General features: G+C 32.5%; 2 protein-coding genes and 1 long non-coding RNA gene across 4 annotated transcripts; 1 reads left to right on the top strand and 2 right to left on the bottom strand.

Annotated features, from left to right (window-relative positions):
* Positions 1–33: 33 nt before the first annotated feature.
* vex (somatomedin B and thrombospondin type 1 domain containing protein vexed) lies at positions 34–19,701 on the top strand. Its single transcript, XM_070110588.1, has 5 exons — positions 34–367; positions 1,930–2,124; positions 3,642–3,732; positions 18,085–18,161; positions 18,250–19,701. The coding sequence occupies exons 1-5, from the start codon at positions 34–36 to the stop codon at positions 18,576–18,578; spliced, it is 1,026 nt and encodes a 341-aa protein (XP_069966689.1). The 3' UTR covers positions 18,579–19,701.
* LOC118682791 (uncharacterized) lies at positions 196–2,425 on the bottom strand. Its single transcript, XR_011396704.1, has 3 exons — positions 2,314–2,425; positions 1,054–1,177; positions 196–359 (listed from the first exon to the last, which is right to left on the bottom strand). It is a non-coding gene; the product is annotated as an uncharacterized lncRNA (long non-coding RNA).
* sev (receptor protein-tyrosine kinase sevenless) lies at positions 3,418–15,963 on the bottom strand. 2 transcript variants are annotated; one of them, XM_036372610.2, is made up of 12 exons: positions 14,658–15,960; positions 12,973–13,047; positions 12,096–12,161; positions 11,656–11,994; positions 11,368–11,601; positions 10,975–11,306; positions 10,790–10,910; positions 6,302–10,727; positions 5,940–6,244; positions 5,677–5,868; positions 5,183–5,613; positions 3,418–5,111 (listed from the first exon to the last, which is right to left on the bottom strand). In XM_036372610.2, exons 1-12 carry the CDS (start codon positions 15,051–15,053, stop codon positions 4,712–4,714), a joined length of 7,317 nt encoding a protein of 2,438 aa, XP_036228503.2. In that variant the 5' UTR covers positions 15,054–15,960; the 3' UTR covers positions 3,418–4,711. The 2 variants fall into 2 exon arrangements, with proteins under 2 accessions (XP_036228503.2, XP_036228505.2); XM_036372612.2 differs by lacking the exons at positions 3,418–5,111; positions 5,183–5,613 and having other exon boundaries at positions 5,749–5,868; positions 5,921–6,244; positions 14,658–15,963.
* Positions 19,702–19,774: the final 73 nt, after the last annotated feature.

Raw genomic sequence — 19,774 nt, 5'->3', positions numbered from 1 at the left:
CATTACGGAAACTATCTAGTCAATTTCACGGAAATGTGTACATCACATTCTGCAATACCTCCGATATGCATCATATTTGTATTGTCTGCCATCCGTACTGAGAAAATGCACTATCGATGTTTTCACATATCAGCTCTTTTATTGGAATTATTGATTGTGGCTGTATTGCTATTGCAACCGCAATCAGTTTCAGCAGGGTCATGTCGCGAAGCACAGCTTTGCTGCAATGGGCGTGACTCCTCTTGTGTTGTTCAAAAGACACCAATTAATGCAATAATTGAAGACTTAAACGAAAAACCATGTTATTGTGACCACGCTTGTCTTAAACTAGGCGACTGTTGTACCGATTTCAAGGATCACTGTGGAGGTAAATTTATTATAAAGTGTGTGGTTAAAAATGAATGAATCAATCGAATAAAACATAATAGATGTAGTTAATATCAATTAGAAAGAATGGATGAGTCGATAAAAATTTAATATATAAAATTAAAATCAAAAAAATATTTATATTCTAACACTCCACAGAGAACAAATACATGAATATATACAAATATATGCATACATTAGGATAATAATTTTTTCTAGGATTATATTGCATTTATATAAAGCGATAACCATTTGGCTTAACACCATATTTTAAAAGAGAAAAGGAAATAAAAAATTTACGTTCAGTTTTAACTAATAATGTTTTTTTCTATAATTCTAACAGATTTCACATGAATTTTATATTACGAATTAGGTAGGGCAAACAACCAATTCAAAATGGTTTAGGCAATGTAGATTGGGGATGGTGGTTGGCAAATTTTGATGTCATTTTTTGTTTCGGTAGAGAATAAGAGAAATGTTATTTTCATATACGTAAGGATATAAGCATAATGCGTATATACGTGTGTCGCACGTGGCTTAAAGTTTGTTGAACATACCACACATATACACCTTCACCAGCTTTCCCCGAAATATATTTAAAATAACACAATACCCACAAAGTTCTGCTTTATATATTGTATATACAGCTATAATGGTATATAAGTATTTATACATATTATATATTACCTTGTGCGTGAGATTGCGATTAGCAGAACAAAAGCACCTTTTAATACACTCCCAACATCAAAGTGGTGCAACGCCGTGAATTAAATTTTTATACATTTAGTCGAAAGTGTTCGCGCTCATTGATCTATTAAATTTATAATCTAATAATAGCTGTATTTTCTGGTTTTAAGATTTATCTTTAAACATTTCGGAAAAGCGGATACAATACTTAACTCGTCATGCTACTGGAATTATAAACGTTTATATAAATGTACATATGTACTACATGCGTATATAATGGATCTTAATATGTTTGTATGTATATTTTTACTTTAAAAAAATTTCTTAGCAGACGGGACGCAAGAAAAGAACTTACATTGAAACACATTTCTACTTTAATGATTTCAAATAAAGCTACAATCGTTGGTCTTCTTATATATACTGGTAGTTGTTTAGTTGAAAGGGTTATCAATGAACTTTAAATAATGGTTTGATACTTTGTAATACAGAGATTTAAAGTACTTTTGATAAGTGTGAATTTATATCGTGTAAATGAAGTCAAATTGCTTAAATCCAAATTTTTCAGTTAATGATCTGCTGAATATTTAAGTGTACTCAGGGTTTTTAATTGTACATCTACCAGGTAGTCACTAGAAAAAAGTCAGTAATTTTTTATTGTGTGTTATCTTAGGTTTGCGTACATACATTTTTTGATCTCTCTCTCCAGAAGCTGGGTTTATCTATACCTAAATACATGCATCACTGTATTGTGCCTGAGTGCATCTATCTACAATTAACTTAAAAATGTATACATGTGTAATTACTATGTTATACTCCTTTACTAGTGTAAATTTAATATAAATATTGCGTTAATAACTGTAATCTTCTCTTTTGTAGTGGTTGACTGCCAGGTGAGTGAGTGGACTCCATGGAGTGTGTGTGATAAGAGTTGCGGTACAGGGGTCATGCTACGCACCCGTAAAATAATTCGGGCACCGCAAAATGGTGGAAAGCATTGTCCAACTCTGACACAAAAGAGAAGCTGTCAAGGTATTCGATGTCACACCGATAGAGGAAAACGAATCTTTCGAGGTAGGTGCAAGTTTATTTTGAAAAAATATGGTTTTGTGTGAATTTTTCTGAATAAAATTATGAATAGTGTAAAAATACGTTAATTGCACAAAAAATATCTATACACATTTTTGCATACACACAAACGATAAATAAGCTCCTCATTGCCTCGTGTCTCAAATATAATTTCACATTTACAATTGGTATTACCGAAAGTAGTCGCGTTGAGGAAAAAAAGCCACACTTTACAAAGAGTGTTCAAAACGAACGCTTGGCAATAATTAAGTAAAAAGCAACTCTTTGCTACCTGCTCCTTAACTTGGTAATTGCACACAAACTCACGAGAGTGCATAAATTAAAGTGTATTTATACATACAAATTATACTCTTGAATGTATTCATAATATGTTAGTACTTAGTAAATTCAACTAGTTATAAACTCCTTTACAACTAGTATAAACCAGAAGAGCAACTAGTCAAATGGTGGTATTTTTTCATACAATCCGTATTTATGCGCTACGAGATGTTTGTATGTATAAATTGGGTCAGAAATATATGCACTGTTTTTATAGTTCAAACTATCGATGGTTATTCGTATTTTCAGGATTAATTTTAATTTACCCCATATTTCAATTTAAAAAACACTCAATTTAGGGCTGACGCTTTTCAGAATAGTGCGATTAGATTCAGAAATTTGAAGATATAAACTGGTTTTATTCCTCACTAGTTGACTGCCCGGTGAGCCAGCGTATTTATATAACAGTTGCCTATTTATGAGTGTACTTATGGCTATGTATTCGTCTCTTTATACAAATGTATGTAAATATATGTATACGTACACATACAAGTATATGCATTTAAAATTGCACGCGTGGGAGTGACGTTGTGACCGTATTATGAGTGACACAGTAATCACCTGTAAAATGTGTGATGCTGAGGGGAAGCATACGACTAAATTCTTGCAACTTAAATACAACCAGACTACAAATTGTCAGCGGTGAGCACACTTTGTAATGCGTAAAGGGACGCACACATCAGAATGGTTTACAAGTCTGAAAGTGAGCTTTGTAGTAAGAAAGTAATTTTCATGCCATCAAATTTGCATGAGGCTTTTCTTTTATGCCCTTTAAATATGTAGATGTACAAGTTCCACTAACTTTGGCAATATGCCATAGTTAAAACAAATTAACAGATGCTTATCCATATTAAAACTACCAAGAAATAGCAAGAAGTAGCAATAAATGTATTTACGTAACAATATACATATAGACAATAGTATGTACTTTATGCGTATTAAATAATTAAAACAAAAGGGTTTTACCATTTCTGGTTCATCAACCACCGTTTAACTTTGGTTTCGCTTTTTTTTATTAATAATAATTTGTCAATACATTCCACTCAGAACAACATTTTTACACAATATTCTTGTTGTTCTTAATTGCATATAACTTGGTAATCAAATATTAAAATATTTTAAAAATATAAGACATTTTCTATATCAAAAAAATTCTAACTGTAAGCCTTTTGGTCTAATTTCAGAAAGTGCATTTCTACTTCCTTCTTCGGTAGTCTATAATTACAATTCTAATACAAGTGAAGAGTCTCTTTGGCAAACAAACAATCTCAAAAGGTATGATACAATTTTTTGTTAGACATTTAACAATTATTCGTATTATTCATAAATAGTTCAGAGTATATGCGGTATAATAGACACATAATTTAATCGTTTATTGTATATAAGTCATATAGCTTAATATTTTTATAACGCGGAATGACAATGCTTTTCGATAGTTCTTTCAAAATCATCGATTATGTACATCGTTCTTTATATAAAAAAATTGTCAGAAAAAATCATTTACTATTTGGAGGCAGCGAAAATAACACTACTCTCCTTTGGAAGCACATCAAATGTAGCCGGAGCTTTACTGCTATACATCTTAATAATAGCTCTCACTGTTTGGGATTTAAAAAAATATGAATAAGTAATAAGTGGGTGGGGTTTTATTATTGTGTTGCTGAATGCCATATTACGAATTTAACATAATTTGCTTATACCTGCCAATTGGCTGTCTCTTCTTACTCATTCCTTCAGTTAAGTTTCTTTCTTAAAGCAGCACGTGCAACTCTAGGGACAAAAAGTAATCCTCAGGGGGTTTTATTCAAAGCAAATATTTTGTGTGCAAGGTGTTGATGGAATAACTGAAAAACAACTGAAGCAGATGTAATTGAAACTTGAAATTTCTTTGTGTGTGTTTGTGTATGTTTTCAGTTCTTTGCGGCATTTTGAACTCTTGTAAGAAAGAGGGATTTGTGAAAAGTATACAATTGTTAGTTTATCTTGTGGTAATCATTATGTAAATTAGTTTAATTTAAAATTTACTTTTACTTTAAAATTGAGTTAAGTTTAATAGAGTACTTCAAATAACAAATCAGATATTAACAAGAATTAAACATTTCTAACAGTTATGTGACATATTTTTGTACAAAATTCGAACATAATGGTAAATTATAATATATAACTTTTCGTCAGTTCTTTATTGAAAATATAATAAATCGAGTTTTTGTTGTAAATACTCATATTCATAAATTGGTTTGTGTTGGACGGGTTTTCATAGCCTGGATATAGCTTCATTAATTTGACCAATATTAATTGCTTCTATTTTCGTTTCGATTAACTGAGAATCGTCAGATATTGTTTTTGTATCAACGTCTTGGTAAAATGTTTCGAACTGAGCTGGCAAGTTTACATTGGTCTTTAACAATTTTCCACCATAGACTGCCTCAGTGGGAACATTATGAGCATTTTCTTTTGCAACTGTGGTCATTGGAAATGTACTTAAACAACTTTCTTCCTGATTAGCATATAAAGCATTATCAGAGCTATCATTTGTAAATCCTAAATTAACTCGTCTTAACTCTGTTTTAATTCTTAATAATTCAACAAAACATTTTTCAAACGATGGTCGGTCTTCCGGCTGTTCACTCCAACATTGCAATAACAAAGTAAATCTGTGAATATTTCGATAATTAATTATTAATTTGTATAGTAGATGTACATATTTTTTTATATCAAGGCTTACAGCTCAGCGGGACACATTTCAGGCTTCTCTAGTCTTCCTCCGTCTTTCACGTAATTTAGGACTTCATAGTTATTTCTTGCAGCATAAGGCTGCTGGCCTAAAGTAAATATTTCCCAACAAAGAACGGCAAAAGCCCACACGTCAGATTGTGTTGTGAAAATACCATCGACTAGACTTTCTGGAGACATCCATCGAACTGGCAAAAGACCTTCACCTTCCTTACGATAATAGTCGCTGTTATATATGTCACGAGCTAATCCAAAGTCACCAATTTTCACCATACGCTTACTTGGATCATTGGAAGATACCAAGCAGTTACGACAAGCGAGGTCGCGGTGTACAAAATGCATATCTTCTAGATAACAACAACCTTTGCATACGTCAATACACATCGATGTTAGGTCTAAGAGTTTCAGAGAAGCTATAGGCCTCTATAAAGATAGTTTGTCTAGTTGTAGTTTCAATTTGATAAGATAAAATATGTATGTAGATACCTTAGAGTTCGGTCTTGAGTTGCGGATATAAGTCAGTAGGTCCCCTCCTTCCATATGCTCCATTATTATAGAGATAGACTCAGTGTCAAAGCAAACACCAATAAGTTGGACAATATTATCATGTTTGAAGTTGCTCATTAATTGAGCTTCTTGCAGAAGTTCAGCAAATTCACTAGCACCTTTTCTGAGGCTCTGTATAATAAAATAAACAGCAATCTTACTTTCGTTTTACTTACATACATACAATCATTTTCAATACTTGCTTTAATAGCAACTTTTTCCTGTTGATCACTGTTTTCATGTTTTATTAATCCTTCATACACTTCTCCAAATGCACCGCTCCCCAAGAAATGCAATATTGTTATTTGACTCCAATTGATGTGTGGTAAAAGAGCAATATCGGCATCACTTAAAGGGCCACCGGTGTACAATGTCGAATGGCTTGTGGTAGAAAATGCTCTATTACGAGATGACATAAGTTGCTGGTGCTGCAGTGTAGAGATATTGCTCCATATACTTGGACGGCTTTTTTCAAGTAGTTTTTTAGCTTTTTGTCGTCTAACTTGTACTAAATATGTAAAAGTTAATGGAATTTTAGTTAAAAAAAATATAATTGTAAACTTACATGTACGTAATAAAATCAAAATAAGCACAAATGTAGAAACAATAGCTGCCGGAGTTATTATAGCTAATACCAATGAGTCCCTTTTTTCTGGAGACACAAAAGGTTCTGAAATTCGTTCGCTATCCAAGCTATATGGACCCCAACCATATAACTCGTTTCTTGCGCGCACTCGGAACATCAAAAGTCTCTGTATATAAATTTCTCGTATAATGCAATTTAATTTGGTTGTACTACATGCCACTATCCATTTATCTTCAATTGGACTTGGTTCTTCGGCCCAAAGAATTTGACTGAAATTGTCTACTGAATTATTCATGTAGTCTAGATTTGTCGCTTGACTTCTTCTTATGCGTTTGGTTTTACGAGCTTGTAACGCCTCCAAAGAATATTCTGCTATTAACTCCCCATTATTTGGAGCTGCGTCCCAAAATATTCTAAACACGTCCCTTATGGTATGTTCGATCTGCGGTTGACCTGGTCGTCCAGGAGATGCGCCCAGGGTTTCATAAATGAAGTATTCATTAGGTACCTCTGGCCATATATAAGGATCTACAAGAGATCCATAAAATATTTCAAGGAAAAACTGATATTTCGTTTTTGGATCTAAATTTGGTACAACTATTAAAGATGAATCTTCTGTAATATCAATACTGAACTCATTATCGCCATTTACTTCTTGGCAAGCGAGAACCGACCTAGTAACATTATCCGAAGTAACCCAACTTAAAGTCAAGTTATGAGCAGATTTTTTTACTAGCCAAAGTCGAGAAGGAGTTTCAAATGTCTTCACTATGACCGAAAGTGTGCTGTTGAATTTGGATTTGTTAGAAAAAGCTTTCAACCAAAGTTTATACTCTCGAGAAGATTCTAAATTCGTAAGTAAATAGTTTAGACTGTTAATTCGTTTGTATGCCCTTTCACTAGAGATCATTTCTTGCCAATGTAGTTCATACCATACTTTTCCACAATTAGGTCGCTCCGGAGGATTCCATGTAACATAAATTTGTGTGGGATTTAAGGCATATGCCGTGAAATTGACAGGCACAGAAGGTGTACCTACATCTGTGAGCACTGTAATAATATCAGAATACCATTCATCTAATTTGAATTTTCTTTGATAATAAGATGATATAGACAATTGTATAGTATAATTGGTAAAAGGCTGAATATTTGTTACGTTTAGAGTGTTATCTAACGTTATGTGGCTTCGCGACTCTTTGTAATTATCTGTAATCCATAAAGTATGTTTTATCCCCGGAACTTTTACTGTACATTTCTCAATTTCATATAGGTTTGGAAAATTCAAGGTCATATAGTTTTCACTCACATAAACTATCTTAGGGTTTAACAATTGCTTATTTTTTGATAACATATCATGATCCGGTAAAAGGCAGTTGCGCTCCGGAAAATGTTGATAGTTGTATGCCTTTACATTTTTTATGTCTTTAATGTTTACTTGATATTCAAAATTTTGTTTTTGAACACTATATGAATATACTTTTTCATTTTCTAATAGATATATATAATTGCTATCACGGTCTATTTTAAATATTTCCTCTGGTTTGGCCAGAACTGCTTCGATTTGTGAACTACACATACGCTTTGAAATGTCATAAATACAAATATTTCCATCCATATCTACCAGGCTAACAGATTCCAGTGATGACACAAACATTTTGTGAAAATATGTCGTTTCGAAATCCATGAAAGTGGAATTACTCAAAATTCGACCAACAAGAGTAGAAATATTAGCTTCCTTGTCACGTTCAAGCCAAAGAAGAATATTCAAAAATGGCATTATAGTGAGGTCTCGCACATTTTTCCCTCTGTCAAGAGTAAGTAATTTATGTGGTGCCATTACTTTTCCTTCGAACTGACATAAATCAAGCTCATATATGGAGACACTGGACTTATCATCTGTATCCAATTCAGCCCAGTATACAATCCGTTGAATCCAGTCGACTGTCAAAGACAGAACTTCAGCCCGCATTCTGGCTAATTTGATTGGTTTTAAACCAGCTGTTGCCGAAATAAGCTCTACATTTTCGTTTACCCACAAAATACGTTTTTCGCTTGACATAACTGCTAAATGCTCCACTTGACTGCTGGTTTGTATTAATACTTTGTTGATATTCAAATCCAGATCGTATTCTGCAATATATTCACTTGTGGCATATATAAAGATGGGTTTGGATTGAACTTCTGGGTTAATGTGAAGTTGAAGTGTACTGTTTTGCCCTAGTTTTTCAATTCCCGATATAAAAGATTGAACTTGGAAAACATAAGACTCTCCAATATGCAGACCATCAATTGATATTTCAAAAAATCTTTCATTACTTGAATTATAAATTCTTTCAGCGTGCAGTTTCTTTCCAAGCCAGCAATATATTTTATATGCTATTTTAGAAGAGGTGTTTTCATTTTCCGGAGATTCCCAACGAACAGTTGCGGTAATATTGTTTTTAGCCTCAAGTGGGTCATTGAAGGGCTCAATAAAAATTCGCATTCGCTCTGGAGGGAATATACTAGTACTAGGAATAAAAAGTTGTAGAATCGTGGGTGAACCAATGCTCCAATATGTGAACGGTGTTATAGAAATATTAAAATATGACTCCAATGTGTGAGTTTTATCCATTATTACGAATGATTCGTTAGTCTTATAAATTACATTTGTTTGGTAATTAGAATTATTAAATTGTAATAGAATGTTGTAGAATATTGCATAATTTTCCGAAGTATTAACCGGATGCCATCTAATAACCCATTCATTTGTATAGGCTTGATTAATACGAATACTTTTGATGTCAACAGCTTCAGGAACAACAGACAAATCAATGGATGGTATATAACTTGACTTTAAATGAATGCAGTTTATTTTGCTTAACTGAGGTAGTTGAATTTGCATTTCATTAGTTGAATTGCCGGTTCTTACGAAAATAATTGTATTTGAATTTGACGTCAACCAAATAACACTGTCAATTTCATGTAAAAAATTTAAAGAGCCCATTTGAATGCCGTTTTCTATGAAACTGTATTGCAAGTCATCTACAAACGTGTCAATGCTTACTCGGAATAACTGAACGTCTCCATCGCCTTTTCGAACAACCCAAAACAGTCGTTTCGCTATAATATCCAAGGCAAATTCACTTATTACGTCTTCATTTGTGTTGGTATGGTAATATTCATATTCATCCGTGTCAAGCGTATCACCTAAAAATCGTCTCACTAATCTCGTTCTTGTTGAGTAGTAAATGTGGCCACTATGTGAATCTATTGCGATGTACTCTGCGCTGAATATGGGTAGCATCTCTTGTTGACTGCCATCTAAGTTCGCTCTCTTCACACAATTTCCCAGAGAATCTACCCAATACATCTTCCCACCTCGCCACTCATATGACAAGCTAATCGCATTTGTGGCTGTAAATGAGCAATTTATCTCAGGATTTATGATGTTCGCACATTGCAAACGATTGTCCTCAGTAATGTAGTATATTGTTGCATTCAACTGCACAAAATCTCTTACGTTTTCCATTTGACCGACCTGCTCTACATGCTCACCGGTTTCATTAATTTCGTATATACCATTTAGGCTTGCTGCTAAAAATGTATACTCCCCAAAGGGCCAAGTACGTGTCAACAATGCTCTAGACCACGAGCCCATTGTACCACCAAGAACTACACGTACACGAAACTTATACACATTGTTCGGTTGCAATTTTTCCACATTGAAATAGTTTGTCTTTATATTGCGTATATTAAAAGCGCTATTACTTGCCAAGTCCATAATTTCAAGCTCATAATCCCACTTGCGCCAGGCATATTCTGTCTGGTATTCAGTTAGCTTAGGTTCATTCCAAACAATTTTCGCCATCTTAGAAGTGACAAAAGCTCTCAAATTATCCGGACTTTTTTCTAGCATTGGTTGTGCTTGTATAAAATTTGTTTGTCGTGTCAATGGCGTAACACTCCAACACCATTCCAACTCTTTCACAATCGAAATGTCATACTCATGTTCATTATAGTTCTTCCTGAATAGATGAGTACCATTCGTGCCCAGAAGATGAATCCCATTGTACCAAAAACTTTGAATTTGCGGCATGTTAATAGATAATTTCAAACGAAGATTTTGTATATATTCCCCATCAAAAGTGCTTTCATATAATTCGTGATCACTTGTGTTGTAAAATATTAATAAACTCCTTTGATAATTGTTTGAAAAAATACCAACATTCCTCTTAATTATGATCTCTGAGTAATTAGTAGCAAGATTTGTTCGAATAAGGTTGCCATTGTTGATCCAAAATAACCAACCATTTATGGGATCTACTTCCATGTGATCGATTGACTTAGTAACATTTTTTATTATAAAACTAGGAAAGTTGCCATCTAAATCCGTAGAAATAATTGCCCACTCAGCAATAGGTGTCTAAAATGGTGGAAAAGTATTTAGCTCATAGCTATCATGAAGGGAATTTGCAATAAACTTACATGTACTGCTATGAAAAGCATTTTATTTAACCAATCCACACTCATTTTCTTCGGTATAAATTCAGCCAATTTATCTAAAGTGGGAATCGAGCCTCTTGGTTTTTCATCATTCCAAGGAAGTCTATAAATATAATTCGAATATGCAGCAAACAATCAGTTCCTTATTTAAAAAGTTATATACGCACCTCATAATATTTCCCAATGAATCAATGATATAAACAAAGTACTCTCCAAAAGATGAGTAAAGCGCATAATCTATTATGAGATTTTCACATTCGAAAACAAGTTTAGAGTCTGGTAAAGATTCTAAACTTTTAATTCTAATGCTATATTCTCCAGCTAAAAGCACTAGGTCAATGTTCTCTGAATTTCCATATAAAGACGCAGCTTTTGTTTGAATAAATGTTTCAACAAAACTACCTTCCCCCTCCATATTTAACATGGATAGTTTTACATAGTATTTCGTAGCTGGTAACAAATGGGAAAAAACAAAGTTTTCCCTGTCGTGAGGTAATATCTATTTTCAATGAGAGTAGTAGTTTTAAAATTAACCATTCGTAAGTTTTTATTTTAAATACCTGCTTTTGTGATGAATTTGTGTTTTCCAAAGTCAACACATAGCCTTTTAAAGGCCCACAAGTAAAAATACCTGGTTTCCAAATGATACTGATATGATTGTGATCCAAAGCAATTGCTTGTTTCAACAGTGGTTTCGAAAGTGGGACTCCTTTAGCTTTGGTCCTAAATGACTTCGTTGGTGGCGAATATACAATTTGATTCGTATTTTTTCCAAATTTCATTTTGTAACGAAACTGAAGTGGAAGACGTTTTAATACATTTTGTAAAGCTTTTAAGTTTATGCCTACCTTATATACAGCAAAAGGAATCAAATCATTTAATATTTCACACACGAAATACCGGTTGCAATCAAAATTTGTAAGATTTTCCCAAGTTTGTGCTTCGGATTTGTTTTCTTTAATATATTGGTATTGAATGTATATGCTTAACTGATGGAAAAAAGAATCAGGCAACAATATATTCCAAACCAATTTTAAATCATCTGTGTTATTTGACATTTTTATGTAAGGTATTTCAAGTTTTATTTTTGGTTCTATCATTTCCTTTTGGTAATCCCAGTATCGCCTTTGACCCATCTCGCATGCAAACGTGCATGGTAAATCCAGACTATGTAGTTGCGTTGAAACCTAATACGCAGTAAAAAGGTAAGTGTGGGAAATAATATATGAAGCCTGATAAATAGTACATGCGATGTTGAAGACCATATACGAATAATATATTCACTTACACATATTTCCTGGCAGCTCTCAGAGTTGGTTAACGCTTCCATCCATTGTTCACATCCTTTTGTGCACTGTAAGAATTAGTCTTTATATTTTAAATATATGTACCTATGTTAAACGGTGCATACTACGTATCAAATAATACGTTATTTCTTCCGTATAAATGTTATACAAACTCGTAGTTATGTGTGCAAGCATTCGCTTACAGGTCAGGTTGCAACCTTTTGAATCTTAAGAAAATAAAAGAGGAAGTTGGGTATGTTGATTTATGGCACTAAACACGTAACTCATTTAGCTACAAAATAATAATTGATTGACAAAGTGAGATTATATGTAAACTGACCAAAATATATTATATTATTATCACATATAAATAATACCGTTACTTAATTACTTGCACAAGGTATTTTACTCATTGCGAATGGTACATTTAAACTGTGTGCTGTTAAATTTATATGTTGCTGTAGGTAAATGTAAAGTAAAATGTATTACCAAATATCTTGTTTTATAGCCCCTTTCGTCTTAATTCACCTTATTTTGTTCCTTACGATTTTTTCTGCTCTCAAGTTTCTATTTCAGGGGAAAAATACCGCATTTATGTACATATGATCATTGTACACCGTGGTCTTTTGCATTCATATATTCGAAAAATTTCTTCTTTCTTCTTTTCCTACTTAAGAAAAATAACTTCTAACCCATTCGCTTTCAAATCAATGTTTATAAATGATATAATTTGATTACGTACATACTTTTAACGGGCGTTTGCAGAAAAATATTTAAAAAGGATCAGACAGTATTTTTTTATTTATAAAACATGCGAATATGTATAAGATTTTAGTGGCTTTTATCTTGCGATGTCACTTAATTAAAATTTTTACTTACTTGTTTCTCGAAGCATACGGGACTCCCGCCTTTGGCACCACAATCCAATCCGTATTCATTCAAATAGTAAGCTGCCTTAAAAAAATTCATTGCAATAATCAGTTTCGTTCATATAAGAAAAATCATTTATTACATACTGTCATAATGCTTTACGAAACTACAATAGTAGTGACAATGTTCAAGATAAATACAATATTTTATGTGTACACACGTATGTATAGCAATATTATTTCCATGTATGTACTTATAGCTTGATGTATTTTTTTTGTGTAGAATCATTAAAAAAGTAGTATTAACAAAAATATTTTAATTTTGAATTAAGATTAAGTTATTTATGTGGTAGTCACGTGTTGTTGGATTACGAAAATTCGCTATACTAAAATGTAATTAAAATCTTTAGGTGAATGCGACGTGCATATGATAGTAATAATAGAATTAGCGAAGAAAAGTTCCACAGAAGAGGTTTTGAAATGATATATCAACAAAATTGGAGAAGTTTCTAAAGTTGCACATGTTACTATTTGTACTTTGGTCACGTGTTACTATTTCCTACTTTGGTTGAATTAGGTCTTATAGACAGTACTAGATGTTCCAACCAACCTAATTTAGTAACTAGTCCTTACCGTTGACCACAAATACTATTAATACGATTAATCTTGCTGAGTTTTCTTACATACAATTGTATGAAGATCTCTAATCACTTGGCTATTGTTGTAAAATGAATGCATTCGACTACAGGCGTACATACACGTATATTCGACGATAAAGTAGCTATTAAATGTTAGCATGCGTTTATATAATTCATATTATTTAACGACTGACGACGACCAATGAAGATGTGTTCCACATTTCTAACACAAACAATCTGTTCTCGTAGAAATCGGCAAAGTGTGGTAAGCGGCGCTAACAATACTGGCACTGTATATACATACGTCCAAGTACATATGTATATGCACGTATGAGCTTATGCTATGTTTCTGTACGAATTGTTTGTTTTAATTGACAAAAATTAAATGAGATGCACATACTTTTATATAGAAATCTCACTGTCTCAAAGACAATTTCAAACACGTGAGCAAGCAGTATACGACACGGTAGATGAGATTGGTTGATCTTAGTTTAGATGCTACTAATTAGCTGTTAATTAAAGTAAATACTTAGTATCTACATACCTATGTAAAAATTGTCAGCTAATTGTATGTCACTGTAGAAGTGGCAATTTAAAAATTGGTTTTTGAAAAATGCATTTTCAACCCAACGAGCTTATGTTAAGATAATATCGCAAAGGTGAAAACTAATAAACATAAATATATGTATGTATATATCGAATTACTCTCTATATACAAATGCTTTGCTTTTGGGAATCGGGAAGCCATCAAAATTGAAAGCTATTTGGTCAATCATGTATTGAAGTAATCTCTAGCAGTGTTTAAGATGCACATATATTATTGTATATAGGTATGTATGATTTCATTATAGTTACAGAAAGCTTGTACTGCAAAACTATGTTCAAATGCAGTAAGTACATTTTTATAATCCAATTAGACACTAATTGCATATCGCGACGTTTGCATGCCTTTGCATTTGCAAATTTTTATATTGTCATAGATGCTATAGTGATTCTGAAATTAATAGCTATGCTCTTACTAGTTTTTCTTATAGATTTCATTTTACAGTCAACTTACTTCCAGTTTGCAGTGTTCCATACACTCGTTTGTTACATTTATAATCATTGCATTTTTAACATTTTCCGTATCAAAAATCTCTGCTCTTCGAGTTGTGGTGTATTCAGGTGCAGGGCCAGTTTTCTGTGCAATATTTGCATCGAACAGATGTGTAATATCACTCGTTACTTGCTCGCCACTGTTTGTGCTGTCCGTTGCAGTAACTGCTTTGTTTGTCACTGGATATTCATTTGATTTGCACATATCACAACTAACCAACAATAGGAGTATTATCAGCCAATGAAATGAATTCATTATTGATGTCAATGAAATTCCGTCACATATTTTTTTCGCACATTTGCAGGATATGTGACAAACAGAATGTAGTCGCGCCCACACATCAACATGAATAATCATTATTAATTGTTCTTGTGCTATGATCTACATATGCATGAATGTATACATGCGGTAAAGATCCCTTCCTCACGTATGTTGGGTTATGCAGATTATTTAATTTTTACTACAAGAAACGGTCGTAGCGTTTACTATGTAAATGGTTTAGTAAATTCATTATAGGTGTGATCTTATTCACAAACACATTCTAAAGAACATTCCAAAAGTTAGTTGTTTACCAGAAATCTTGAAATTTTCGGTATATACCAGTGCGTTAATTGTTTTCTTCAAGTCAACTTGAGACGCTGCGTGTATTTTTTATTCAATTAATTTTTTGTGTCATCAATTAATTTTTATCAATTCGCATACGATATGTAAGTTGATATATATTTATTTAGACTTTTCATTGCAGATATTCACATGTGCGGTTAAATAAATGTATTTCTCCTTAGAGAAATGTTTGTTGTATGTATGTAAATATAATTAGACCGATTTTATAACACATTTTAAGTTTATAAAAAGTAAATATGTTATATTGTAATTAAACCATTATTGTCATAACATTGTTAATTTATTGGGTTTCAAATTTTAATTACTATACATTTTTGACATTCATCAAAAATTAATTAAGCTATAAACTCAAATTATCCGATATTAATTGTTTGCTTTATTTGCTGGCATTTTTAATAATTAAATTTTCATAAATCGCTTTTATATTCACTTTCGCTCATTTATACCATATATGTATATGAATATGTAGATACAATCTAATATGTAACTGTCGTGCATACTTGTATATCGTTTTTATTCAATATTTATAAGTTAAACAAAGTACGCGCGTTCTCATAGGTTTACTTTAGTGTACATTCTCGCTATCTTTGTTCTGATGTTGTTTCCCGAACCACGCTCAAATCACAACTGATCGCTCAAAACGAGCTCAGCTCTTACTTGTACTTGTAGTTCGAATGTCAGTATATTATATTTATTCTTGCAATGTGGACTCTTAGATTCAATTCCCTATATGTATATATCTTTATCGAATTCAGAGAGCTTTTCGATACACGAAAAAAATATGTTTATAAGTAAACCTGATATTTTTTCATTGTGTGTATAATGTACACATATGTGTAATTTGAAGTGTGAAAATGACTTCTGTTTCTGCAAAATTACATTAAGTGCTTACATAAAAAGAGCAGAAAAACAGGGATTCTAGACTATGTTCTCTGGGTGAATATGAGCAGTTTATGTGAGTAGAAATTTCCGTGCACATACAAATATTTAACTTTATTTCTCTTAGTTTGATAAAATGATAGTTTAGTTGAAGTTAAAAAAGAAGAGACAGTTAATACAGTTTGTAAATTAAAAATTAATTATTTTTTTAATACATGCGATTGAAAAATTTTGTGTACATGTAGGAACAGATAATGGGTTGTAATGATTTCCGTTTCCGTAAAGAAGTGAATGAATGTGTTATTTTTCGCCTTTCATTTATCTATTGTGTTTAAAGTGCTTTCGTGTGAAAAAGAAGTGCTTTATTTGACTGAGTGGACTATTGAAGCTTTGAAAAAGAAATTGGCTGAAAAATCGAAATATAATTGGCACAGTTTAGTTCTGGATGAACATGGCTGTAATTTTTTTGGTTTTCTTTACATTTTTCGTTTAAAGGGTGTTTTAATGTGAAAAAGTTCTTTGTTTGAGTAAAAAAGTTTATTTTTGTCCTTATTTATTAAATTTAATTTTTACAGAACCCAATTCAAACGGGTGAACTAATATTGTGAGATAATTTTCAATAAATCGTTGAACTCAATTCTTTTTATACTCTCGCAACCTGTTGCTACAGAGTATAATAGTTTTGTTCACCTAACGGTTGTTTGTATCACCTAAAACTAATCGAGTTAGATATAGGGTTATATATATATAAATGATCAGGATGAAGAGACGAGTTGAAATCCGGGTGACTGTCTGTCCGTCCGTCCGTCTGTCCGTCCGTCCGTCTGTCCGTCCGTCCGTCCGTGCAAGCTCTAACTTGAGTAAAAATTGAGATATCTTTATGAAACTTGGTAGACAGGTTTAATGGTAACGTGAGACGGTTGGTATTGCAGATGGGCGTAATCGGACCACTGCCACGCCCACAAAACGCCATTAATCAAAAACAAATAACTTGCCATAACTAAGCTCCGCAATAAGATACAAGACTGTTATTTGGTACACAGGATCACATTAGGGAGGAGCATCTGCAGTTAAAATTTTTTTTTAAAAAGTGGGCGTGGTCCCGCCTCTAATAGGTTTAATGTGCCTATCTCCTAAACCGCTAATGCTATAATAACAAAATTCACTAGAAGCAAATGTTTTTAGCACTTCTATTGACGGTGTGAAAATAGTTGAAATCGGGTGGCAACTCCGTCCACTCCCCATATAACGGTACTGTTAAAAACTACTAAAAGCGCGATAAATCAAGCACTAAACACGCCAGAGACAATAAATCTTATCTCTGAGATGGTATAAATTGGCTTTATAGAAACCGCGTTCAAAATTAGTCAGTGGGCGTGGCACAGCCCACTTTTAGGTGGAAACCCATATCTTGAGATCTGCTCAACCGATTTCAACCAAATTCGGTGCATAACGTTCTTTTCATGTTTCTATGTCATAGTGCGAAAATGGGCGAAATCGGACTACAACCACGCTTACTTCCCATGTAACACCATTTTCAATTCCATCTGATTCTTTCACTTTCCACTATGCAAATCAGGTAACAATGATTATATCGGGGTAAAACTTTGCGTGAATAATGCAATTAAAGTATGCCACCCTGCGGCCAAAAATTGTCTAAATCGAACCAAAACTGTTCAAACCCCTAAGTACTAAATATGTGGACCCCAGTGCCTATAGTTGACCCTCTACCGAAAATATCAGTCAATCTACAAAGAAATCTCAAACGAGTATACCATTTGACTTTGCGAGAGTATAAAATATTCGGTTACATCCGAACTTAGCCCTTCCTTACTTGTTTCATAATAGTTTTAATACATAATCCTATATATTTTTGAATTTTCAGTTATTGCATAGAATTCGAAGTAATTAATGCAGCGAAGGAGTGCCACAAAGTTCCACCCTACAATTTTCTTTTGGAAGGTGATTTTTTGATATATTATCAAATTTTAAACTATATTTACATGTTAAACGTGTATACAAATATAAATAAAAACGTATACCTTTAAAGGCGATCGAATATCAGTGCGATGTAATATAAGGAAAATGTTCAACAAATTGACTGTATGGAATGATGAAATGAATAAAGCCGCGTATAACTCCACATTGCGAGACACTAACAGAGCAACAAATTTGAATGCATCGCGATTGATGTCTAGAAATTCCGCAGTTCATAACAATAATATTAAATACAGGGAAAATACCCATTGTCGTGGTGAAGGTGCGACGGGTAGAACTTCGCGATGGCGGGCATCCGCAGTTCCGTCCTGTCAAGGCAAATGGCTGCGCCTCACTCTAGAGACGGCTAAATGTACACATACACATTTTGAATTCGCTTAAAACTAGAAGCATATCAAATATGTAATTTTAAAATGGTTATATTAATTACATGAAACAAAATATTTATTATATGATTAGAAACATACAACACAGGCAATATATATATGTATAAACATACTGAAATAAATGAAAGTTTAGTCTTTCAATAGGAATTGACATCAATTATACAAAATTTGTAAGTTGGAAAATCGACCCAACTTCCAAACATATACTTTTATAAATAGCGGAAGAAAGCAATACTTATAAATAGTAAAATAAATACGAATCCAATAAAGTAATTATTATATATTTTCATTAATAATCCGACATATTTCTGTATGTTATAAGTCTTCAAAATAATAATTGTATTTACATATATGTATGTATGTAGACGGTAAAAATTATGAGTGTCTGTTGCGCTCATACGTATTAGTAGCTAATTAATACCATATTTGAACAGCTTAGTTAGCTGAGAAAATTAAGATGTTAATAAACTCAGTGTGTCCCATATAATTAGTGTTCGACAGCTATCTTGAAAATCTTTATTATGTTGTGATAATTTTCGTGTATAAAAGTATTGAACCTGCCTAACGAAATTAAACATTTTTTATGGAGAATTATTGAATACACACATATATAATTATTGTAATGTTGTAATCAATGTTATTACTTTTAATATAGAGTTGGCTATATTTTTATAAGATTAACAACTGAAACACAATTTATGACTAGCTTTTTAAAACCTGTTTTGATCCGGCACGCGCGTCAATTTCGATGTAATTTACTGTCCTGTGATACTATTTTTAATTTAAAAACGTATTTATAGAAAATTTCTTTGAATATATTAATGCCGATTTTGTCAACAGTTTTTATATTATGTTCCTCTGATATTAACTGCATTTTAGTATACCATATTTCTACTCCCAATTAAATACCAATATATATAAAATGTACTGATGTCTGCAATAATTCAATACTGTGCTGCGAAAAGTTTGTGCAATTACTGTCCTACCACTTTTTCTAATATTCTACAATAAGTTAACGGATTTTTAACGTATGATACAAACGATTTCGTTAAAAGTGGAATTTGGAGTTATTTGCTGTAATATAATAGAGCGAATTAAGAATGTATAAAAAATTTAAATTGCTGTTTCAATTATAAGGGTATATTAACCACCTTATTTTATATACATAATATTAAATGATATATTACTTTG

The sequence above is a fragment of the Bactrocera oleae genome, chromosome 5, assembly GCF_042242935.1.
Source record: "Bactrocera oleae isolate idBacOlea1 chromosome 5, idBacOlea1, whole genome shotgun sequence".
NCBI classification, from domain to species: Eukaryota; Metazoa; Arthropoda; class Insecta; order Diptera; family Tephritidae; genus Bactrocera; species Bactrocera oleae.
This window is presented reverse-complemented; position numbering and strand designations above follow the sequence as displayed.